The sequence below is a fragment of the Lemur catta genome, chromosome 7 (assembly GCF_020740605.2).
Source record: "Lemur catta isolate mLemCat1 chromosome 7, mLemCat1.pri, whole genome shotgun sequence".
Lineage (NCBI taxonomy): Eukaryota > Metazoa > Chordata > Mammalia > Primates > Lemuridae > Lemur > Lemur catta.
In genome coordinates, this window is record NC_059134.1 from 95,857,684 (window position 1) to 95,868,038 (window position 10,355).

At 35.6% G+C, this 10,355-nt stretch overlaps 2 protein-coding genes across 2 annotated transcripts; both read left to right on the forward strand.

Moving 5' to 3' along the window:
- Positions 1-2,560: 2,560 nt before the first annotated feature.
- LOC123641836 (olfactory receptor 5M3) lies at positions 2,561-3,835 on the forward strand. The gene has a single exon (XM_045556769.1). It carries the CDS (start codon positions 2,614-2,616, stop codon positions 3,544-3,546), a length of 933 nt encoding a protein of 310 aa, XP_045412725.1. The 5' UTR covers positions 2,561-2,613; the 3' UTR covers positions 3,547-3,835.
- A 4,192-nt stretch (positions 3,836-8,027) lies between these two features.
- Positions 8,028-8,960, forward strand: LOC123641837 (olfactory receptor 5M9). The gene has a single exon (XM_045556770.1). The coding sequence runs from the start codon at positions 8,028-8,030 to the stop codon at positions 8,958-8,960; it is 933 nt and encodes a 310-aa protein (XP_045412726.1).
- The last annotated feature ends 1,395 nt before the right edge of the window (positions 8,961-10,355 follow it).

Below are 10,355 nucleotides of genomic sequence, written 5' to 3' on the forward strand. Positions count from 1 at the left end.
GCCAGTGGAACCTTAGCAAGTTTACAAGGCTCCTTGGAGAGTCACTCAGTACTGAAACCTAGATGTTAGACTGCAGAAGTTTCTCATTAGGTCAGAATTTAAAAGAAGAGCTTGTCTCCCTTCTTGCCAGTTAAGTTACAATTCCTAGGCACTATCCTAGATTCTTGGCCAAAATTTCTTCCTATTTTTTTTACAGTTAGGGCACTGTTACCTAGCCTGCCCATCTTTCTGCTTCCTCTCCAATCTATTATCTTTGTTAGAATGAATGTCTATGTCATCTGTACCTCTAAGGAAATTCTAACTCTAGATCCTCGTTTATTCACATTTGGTTATGCCAGTAGCCCATAGCAGCTATCATTGAGGCAGGATAGGGAGGCAACAGTACTAGATAAATTGAATATTAACATTTTGGCAACAGTTATTATTGTTATTCAAGCAGACATTTCAACTGAAGGAAGAGATTGACTTCCCTGGGAAAGCAGAATATTACAGAAGAAGATCACCACACTGAGAACTATAATATATGATTCTTCTAGTTGTTCTTCTGCTCCTGAGGTATGCGCTGGAGTGAAAATGTTAAATTTCCTGAGCTTGGTTACTCACATAACTAAACCTATTGCTTCTATCTTGTCCACTGCCCTAATTCTAGCATCTAGCACTGTGTCTGGAACTTGGAAGGTACCCAATAATTGCTTTCTATAAGCATGCATAAATAAACAAATTAATGCCTTATAAGGTTTTACAAAGTGACTTAAAGTGTTTTCTGAACCATAAAATTTCACATTAATAAGAGCTGAACAATTTTTGAAAGACCGTATACTATTATATTTAGTAGCCTAATATGTCTCCAATATACTTAGGGTGGGTGAAAAACGAAGTGCTATTCACATTAATTTCCTGAGTCTGCTCAGAGGGGATAAATTACATAAAGCCTCTGACAAGTCCTTTGAAAGTAAAAATTTCTAATGTCAGAATTATCCCATGGGAAAAAAAAATTTACATGTAAATTTCATTTTAATGCAATTGTTCATATACGGAAATTATGAATTAAAATTCAAAGACATACAATATTTTAACTTATTTCATTGTATTATATACTTAAAATAATTTTTGATAAATTCAGTATAATATATAATATTTATGTAAATTATAAGCCATAAAATATAAGGAATATACATTAAACCATCACCTAGGGCTAAAAAATATTTCTGTTCATGGTTTGAAGTAAAGATACTAATAATTTTTCCATTTAAATAATCAATTAAGCTAACATTAAATATTAAAATATTTTTAAAGTAATATTCTCAAAAATTAAAATAATTTTAATTTAATTAGAATATTTAATTAAATATTAAGTTAATTAAAATTATTAAACTATTAAAATAATATTAAAATTAAAATAATTTCAACCCTGATCTGAAATGCCACATTTGTCCTATATCAAGTTACCTATGTGTGTATAATGATTTCTATACTTTCTATTGAGGAACATTGGTTGTGACATTTTTTCCAATTATATGTCAATAACTCACTGTCCTGAATACCACATTCTTATGGCAAATCTTGATATCTAATAGGTAAGACTCTATTTATTGTTCTAGAAGATATTGACTTCCAAACTTTTATTTTTCTCTATAAATATTAAAATCAGCTTACCTACAAGAAATTGGGATAGAATTCTTATGGGGATTTAATTGACCCTATGGATCATTGAGGGGGATGTATTTTTTCCTCCCCACAGTGAACAACAACAACAACAAATCTCTCTCTGTTTTTTAAGGCACACACACACACAGATGTTGAGCAGACCTAAGTGTGTCTGTCAATGGCATGAATGCTGGGTAGAGTAAATATTAACAGAGTTCTTTCCCACGGAACTTCTCATAGTTTAACTTTTCTGGGTAGATTGTGAATCTCTAAGACATTCAACAAAGCACTAAGTTGTCCCATTCATTATTGAGCTTGAGCCCATTATCCGAAGTGAGGTATCCCAAGATCGGAGGAATAGCCTCCACATGCACTCGCTGTCAAATTGGCACTAACTGATCAACACTATGATGCTCACATGGTAGTAATATTCTCCAGGGATTAGGGGGTTAGAGGTGTAAACTCACAGCTCATGGACACGGTGTGCATTGTAGAGGGGACGGGCAAGCCTCTCAACCTCGCTTGGGTGAGGCAAAGACATAAAATGTAACCAAAGTGTTTGTACCCTCATAATATCCTGAAATAAAAATAAAAAATGTAAAGCTACCAAACATGCCAACATTGGAAAAACGGGATGTTGAAGAAGTAGTCTTGGAAGTGTGACTACAGTTAATACTTAATACAAGCATATTTCAATCACTAAACTTTGTATAACTGTTATATAATAGGATATATTTACTCATCCTATTAATAGTAAGCTCAGAGAGCCTGTTATATAAAAGGTGCTCAGAAAAGATTTGCTGAAAAGAATGGCAAAGTGTGATCATAAATATTTAATAAAGGAAACAATGGATGGGGGCATGGATAAAGACATAAATTAATAAATGGGTAGCTCTTCAATTTTTCATTTATTTCATTTCAGTTGTCACAGAGATTTCTAACTCATATTGCCTTAAAATTCAGAAAATGCTCAATTTCACCGATGTGACAGAATTTATTCTTGTGGGACTAACCAGTCGTCGGGAATGGCAAGTTCTCTTCTTCATCATTTTCCTTGTGGTCTACATTATCACCATAGTGGGGAATATTGGCATGATCATGTTAATTAAAATCAGTCCACAGCTTAACAGCCCCATGTACTTTTTCCTCAGTCATTTGTCATTCGTTGATGTGTGGTTTTCTTCCAATGTCACCCCTAAAATGTTGGAAAACTTGTTATCAGAGACAAAAACGATTTCTTATGCTGGATGTTTAGTACAGTGTTTCTTTTTCATTGCTCTTGTCCACGTAGAAATTTTTATTCTTGCTGTGATGGCCTTTGATAGGTACATGGCAATTGGGAACCCTCTGCTCTATGGCAGCAAAATGTCAAGGGTTGTCTGTATGCGACTGATTTCTTTCCCTTACATATATGGTTTTCTGACTAGTCTGGCAGCAACATTATGGACTTACGGCTTGTACTTCTGTGGGAAAATTGAGATCAACCACTTCTACTGTGCAGACCCACCTCTCATCAAGATGGCCTGTGCGGGGACCTTTGTAAAAGAATATACAATGATCATATTGGCTGGCATTAATTTCACATATTCCTTGACTGTAATTATCATCTCGTATTTATTCATTCTCATTGCCATTCTACGAATGCGCTCAGCGGAAGGGAGACAAAAGGCCTTTTCCACCTGTGGGTCCCATCTGACAGCTGTCATAATATTTTATGGTACTCTGATCTTCATGTATCTCAGACGTCCCACAGAGGAGTCCGTGGAACAGGGGAAGATGGTGGCTGTATTTTATACGACAGTGATCCCCATGTTGAATCCAATGATCTACAGTCTAAGGAACAAGGATGTAAAACAAGCCATGAACAAAGTGATCAACAGAACATGTTTAACAAAATAAAATAAAATTGAGTTAATGTCTTTTATGACTTGTTTAGAGACAGGTTATTAGCCAGGAACATTACATAGGAACATTAAGCTAAAGGTGTTTTGGCAGTTGAAAAGGAAAAAAAATGATGCAAACTGGTAAAAATAAAGTAGATTGACCCATTTCTGGTGATGAAAATAGTGAAGATTAATTTAAATGAATAAATTAATTGAAAAGGTCATGTGTGCCAAAGTTTCTGGTTGCACCAACTGAAATTGCTCAAATATTTAGCTAGATCCAAAAGACTTTTTCTTATTCAAAAATCCCATGGATGGATTTAGGAAATATTTATCTTCCCATTTAGAAACAAATTTGGGGCAGAAGAAAGAAACGCAAAACAATTAATTTAGTTTCTAGCATTAAGAGATAAAAATAGTGATTTCACTAACGGTGATGAGATTATTGTTTAGTGCTTCTTTCATTCTGTGGGGTTAGGTCTATTCAGAGATACTACCTTGAAGATAGCAATGTTACTGTTTTTATTATTTTTTTAGTTTTCTCTTGTTTCTTAAGAGACACAACATGGTAAGTGCCTCTCTTTCACAGATTCTAGTAGCTTTCAAACTATAGCTCTTGCCACCGGTCCAACTGGCAGTGTCTTCAGCGTGACTGAGTAGGAGAATGAGTGGAGGGATGTTTCATTGTAAATGCATGGCTCTCCAGATTTCACGTAATAAGTTAAATTTAAATTCTTATGGAATATTTGGCAAATATGTGTCTAAGATATGGTAATTACTTATTTTAGTTAATTTTTGCTGCATTTGAAAGGAATCAAATATTTAAGATGTACTGTTTGTTGTTAGTAAGAACATTTTGTGTCATAATAATATTAACATAATTTTATAGCTTTCTTGTACCTTATTTCATGAAGTGTAAGTATGAGGCTAGAACTTAACAACTTCATTAAAGTCTATGTCCTGCATTCTATAAAAAAGACACCTGCATTCTATAAAAAAGACATCTTCACTAGAATGTTTATAGCAGCACAATTCACAATTGCAAAGATATGGAAACAACCCAAGTGCCCATCAATACATGAGTGGATTAGTAAAATGTGGTATATGTATACCATGGAGTTCTATTCAGCCACAAAAAACAATAGTAATCTAGCACTTATTGTATCACCCTGAAGGGAGCTGAAGCCCATTCTACTAAGTGAAGTATCACAAGAATGGAAAAACAAGCACCACATGTACTCACCATCAAATTGGTATTAACTGATCAACACTTAGGTGCACATATAGTAATAACATTCATTGGGTGTCAGGCAGTTGGGAGAGGGGAGGAGGGGATGGGTATATAAACACTTAATGGGTGAGGTGGGCACTTTCTGGTGAATGGACACGCTTAAAGCTCTGCCTTGGGTGGGGCAAAGGCAATATGTATAACCTAAACATTTGTACCCCCATAATATGCTGAAATAAAAAAATAGAAAATTAAAAATAGAATAAATGATAATTGTTACATTTATTTCTACATCTACCAGATTAATCATATTTACGCATGTCTAACTTCACACCATAAAGCCTAGTTACCTTTCTCTGTCTCTGTTTCTTTTCTGTATTTCTCACCCTCTCTCTCTCTCCCACACAATACACACTTTCTTCTTTTCCAATTTATATTTTCTTGAGATATTGTATACTATGTCAAAATTCCCTAGTACAAGGTACATATAATGAACCTTCTTCATAATAGGTGAAAAGAAACAGGATATCCGGGTACTTGGGCACTGAAGTTTGCAGAAAAAAAATGCCCTGAGCACAGCCCTGTCCATAATCTTCTAGACATATTTTAGAGTGTAAACTATCTTGGTTGGCATCCATGTTCTTTGGCTTTATGGTATTTAAACTTGGTCAAAAAACTTAAACTCATACTTATTTCACATATGCATATTTTTATTCTTTAAAATAAGGATAATATTAGTCACAATTCTACTAAAGTGGTAAGATAATACTTGTAAACTATTTAGAGGTGAAGATGCACACATATGCCATTTTTTTGTATGCTTCTTGTGCAACAGGCATGGGGCAGAGAGTTATCCCTACCTTATCCAAGATCCTCTCAACTACAGTGTAAGATAATGGTTTCCCTATTTTACAGATGAGGACACTGAGGATCAGAATTATGTTACTTGTCCATGGTCACTTTAAAGTGGTATAGTAAAAGTAAAATTCCAGAGCTGTCTGATTTCAAGTTTTAGCTCCTATTTCAGCAATGACCCTATTTTTGGTCATTCTCCCAGACACTGCCAAGTGATTTATTCTTTGAGGCATCTGACATCTGAAACTGTCAGATAGTATATGCATTTCTGTGATCATCTATCATGACAGATGTGTTTTATAATAGAACATTTGCACAATAATAAAATGATTGAAATTTTACATGACACAAACCAACCATATTTGCTGAGATGCATAATTAGTCAATGTGTCAATAAAAGGGGACAGAACCTATGTGAAATTGGGAGAGAGACTATACATACCATGATCAAGAATTTTGATCTCACTTTTATTTAAGAATTATTCTTCCTATCAACACTCCTTAACTTCCCCTACCTCTGAGACAGTTTTAACATTTTAATTATTATTTCTTCCATAATGACTTGGATAGTTCCTTAGAGAGATGATCCCAAAGCTCCTAATGTTCAAGACATCATTATATAATAAATAGTGAGAAATCGCCATTTGCTATTCTCCTATGCTGAAGGTAAGTCTGCAAGTTCTGCACTCTTTGCAATACAGATTGATGCAGTCAAACTTTTAAATTTTATTCCACATTTTGAGGAGTAAATTAATCTTTTTTCATAGATATTTATTATCAAGTATTTTGTTGTTTGGAATTACATTACTGGAAAATTTTCGTATTTCTAACCATAGCTTCTTCAAAAGTTTGTAAGAGTGAGCTTGTTATAACGAGGATTTACAAAACTCATTTGCCTCATTTTGTTGTCCTTTTACTCTCCTTCGCTAATAAAGACTATTGATTTTCACAATATTGTTTTAAAATATATATGAATGGAGTCAGAGCTTCTCAGTCAGTTGGAATGATTAGTCCAAAAATTTGTACCCTCACTGTTTTTCTTCATGGGAGATTCCTAAAATATTAGTAGAAAATGAATTTGCTTCCTTATTTGTGAGTTAAATGCTCAAATTTCTTGATTGTTTTGATGGATGATACACATACATGTAATAAAAAGGTTTTGTCCCAGAAATCAGTGTCTCCTGGTCCTAAATCGATGGGATCACCTGAACCTGGAGGGGCAGGGAGAAGCAGTGGTCTAGTACCTCTGTGGTCAAACCTGCTATGGGGCCACAAACAGCTCTAAGCAGTCCATCAGGGATGAATTATACAGAGGACATAAGCTGCTTCTACCCTGGAGGTGGAGGAGGAGCAAACTAAATTTTAAATGCAAAGAAATATAAATAATAGAATATGTCATCAAAGAGGCAGCAGTAGAAGATTATTAAGGCTACAACACTGGAGTAAAATTATTTTTTTTGCATTCTAATCCAGCCAGTTGGTAGACCTCTGACCCAGGGAGACCATTTTAATCTCTCAGCACGCCAGCTTCCTCATTTGTGAAATGTGTGTGAAATAGAACCTGTTTCACAGGACCTTTGCAGGCAAAAGATCTAGTGAATATCCAATAACAGCTAGTCTTACAAATAGTATAAAGCTGGGACTGCTGCCTCAAGAAAAATCTTTCTTAGAGAGCTTTAATAATATTGGATTATTGTATTATGTGAAGCTGATGTAGAGATCAGGGTCCCTTTTAAAAATCATATACGTAACTCTTTCTGAATACCTGTTACATGTAACTGCTAAGCAGGGCAGATTACAGAGTTTCAAGGTAAACAAGACAAATTCTAATACCACCAGGTTAATGATGATGTACAGAAAAAGAGAAATACCTGCATCACACAACAACTAAACAAAATGGAAGTAGTATTAGTTTATATTTCTTAGATACCCTGATGCTTTATTTTATGCATTTTATACTTCATACAGTAGTATCACTAATCCAAGTCAAATTCTGTTAAGGAGAGGATATGGGTTCATCAGTAGAGGTCAAAATTTTTACCACAAGAAATTCATGACCACAGCTCTATTTTGTAGCCAGTTTCTCTAGCTATTTTCATTCTTATAATGGGCCAAAAGAGATAGGCTATAATCATGCACATATCTATACGAAGGGGGAACTTAGACCAGAACTAAAGCTTCAGTGAGCATTACATTATGTACCTGATTCATTTTACAGACAATATTTTAATCCCCATATTAGATATTTTTCAAAATCTACTTTGTTTTTTAAATTATTTGAATTATAAAAGGACAAATGAAAATCGAAAGTGTCAAGACTAAAACAAATCAATTCACATTTTTTTAAAATTTGTTTTTGTTATTTTTTTAATTTCCCCATAAGCAACCAGCCTCACTCGGTCCATGTTAAAGCAATGCCTAATTTCACGGATGTGACGGAATTTATTCTTCTGGGGCTGACCTGTCGTCAGGAGCTCCAGGTTCTCTTTTTTGCGGTGTTCCTCGTAGTTTACATGATCACTCTGTTAGGAAATATTGGTATGATCATTTTGATCAGCGTCAGTCCCCAGCTTCAGAGCCCCATGTACTTTTTCCTGAGTCATCTGTCTTTTGTAGATGTGTGGTTCTCCTCCAATGTCACCCCTAAAATGCTGGAAAACTTAATATCTAAGACAAAAACCATTTCCTATGCCGGGTGTTTGGTGCAGTGCTACTTTTTCATTGCCCTTGTCCACGTGGAGGTCTATATCTTGGCAGTGATGGCCTTTGATCGCTACGTGGCCATCTGCAACCCTCTGCTTTACGGCAGTAAAATGTCCAGGACTGTGTGTGTGCGGCTCATCTCGGTGCCCTACGTCTACGGATTCTCCGTCAGTCTCATATGCACACTGTGGACTCACGGCTTGTACTTCTGCGGAAACTTTGAAATCAACCACTTCTATTGTGCAGATCCTCCTCTCATCAAGATCGCCTGTGGCGGAGTGCACATCAAGGAATACACGATGATTGTCATTGCCGGAATTAACTTCTCGTATTCCCTCTCAGTGGTCCTCATCTCCTACACCCTCATCGTAGCGGCTGTGCTGCGCATGCGTTCCGCTGATGGGAGGAGGAAAGCCTTCTCCACCTGCGGGTCCCACCTGACGGCTGTTTCCATGTTTTATGGGACCCTCATATTCATGTACCTGAGGCGGCCCACTGAGGAGTCTGTGGAGCAGGGAAAAATGGTGGCCGTGTTTTATACCACAGTGATTCCCATGCTGAATCCCATGATCTATAGTCTGAGAAACAAGGACGTGAAAGAGGCCGTCAGCAAAGCAATCACCAAGGCAAACTGGGGCCAGTGAGACTGCAATAGATAGATATCTCTGTGGTATGTTGGTTTCTAATACAAATGACCAGGCATGAACGTCCTAGCACAGAAGTTCTAGTTCTAAAGGCAACTCTTACATACACTAAGAGGTCCTACGTAACAGAAGGATGTTTTTACCTCATGAATGGACTCTAAAGACCAAGCACGGTTCCTCCTACATGTACAACCATATTATGAAAACTGACAAGGTTTCATTCACAGTGTATGTAAAATTGTACTACGTGCAGTCATTGCAGAAACTCACAAATAAATTTAGATAAATAAATGGTAATGTAAAGATATTCTTGTTAGAGTGAATATTATTTCCTAGGGTATTTGCTATATATACAAGTTACTCAACCTAGATTTCTTGTGAAATATATAATCTCCCAACAAAAGTAAAATTTCATTTCCTTTTCATGGTCACAGAATGTTGATAAACCTGCTTTACCTAAAAAGTGTTCAAAATTTTTGAAAATGAAATTGCATTTAGAATCTTCAACTTATGTCTTTTTTTTTTATCATGAACTTTTTCCATTCTTTTTTTTTTCTTTCTTTTTTTTTTTTCTTTCAGCTCATCATGGACATACAAAAGCTCAGGTTATATACATTGTCCATGTCCCGCCCATCCCCCTGAGTCAGAGTCTCAAGCATGTCCATTCTCCAGACAGTGCGCCTGGAACTCACCATGTTTTTCATCAGTGTGTATTATTCAATAATTAATAATGTTTATATCCCAATAGTCTGTTTTCCTACCTACCCTGAGTATTTCTTGGTTTAAATTATGGTATACTTTTTTTTTTAACGTTAAGAGGGTGAACTATCTCTGACAGAAGATTTTCCTGCCAAAATACAAACCAATATAAATTTTCTGATACTTAAAGTCTGCGCTTTGGCAATAGCATATTGTCTCGTCAATTCATTGATTGGTTATATGACTTGAAACTTGTTTGCTTTCAGCTTCTTCTCACTAAAATTAAACTCTTTGACTCTGATTATGGTAACTTAAATCAAAATTTCTATGCCTAGTGTTGATCAACCAGGCAAGAATTACTATTCAAACAAATGTTGTACAGGGCATGCATTCAAATGTGATAAATAGAGTTCTAAATGGTATCCACTTGGGCCTGGTTAAAAATACTTAAAAGTTCACTGTTTAATTTACCTGAATTGTTCTACATTCTATTCTTGCTCCAGGCACATTGGAAATTTGCCTACAATAGGTGACTCTTGCTAACTTATGCGCATAAAGGCAAATGGCAGGTAGAAGTGATTCCTGATAAGTGAGTTCATTCCCTAACAAGTGCTGATCCTATTATAGGGTTCACAATTTAGTACGTACAGGTTGACTCTGAGAGGTTGCATTTAGTTGCAGTAATGGCTCTAGTAA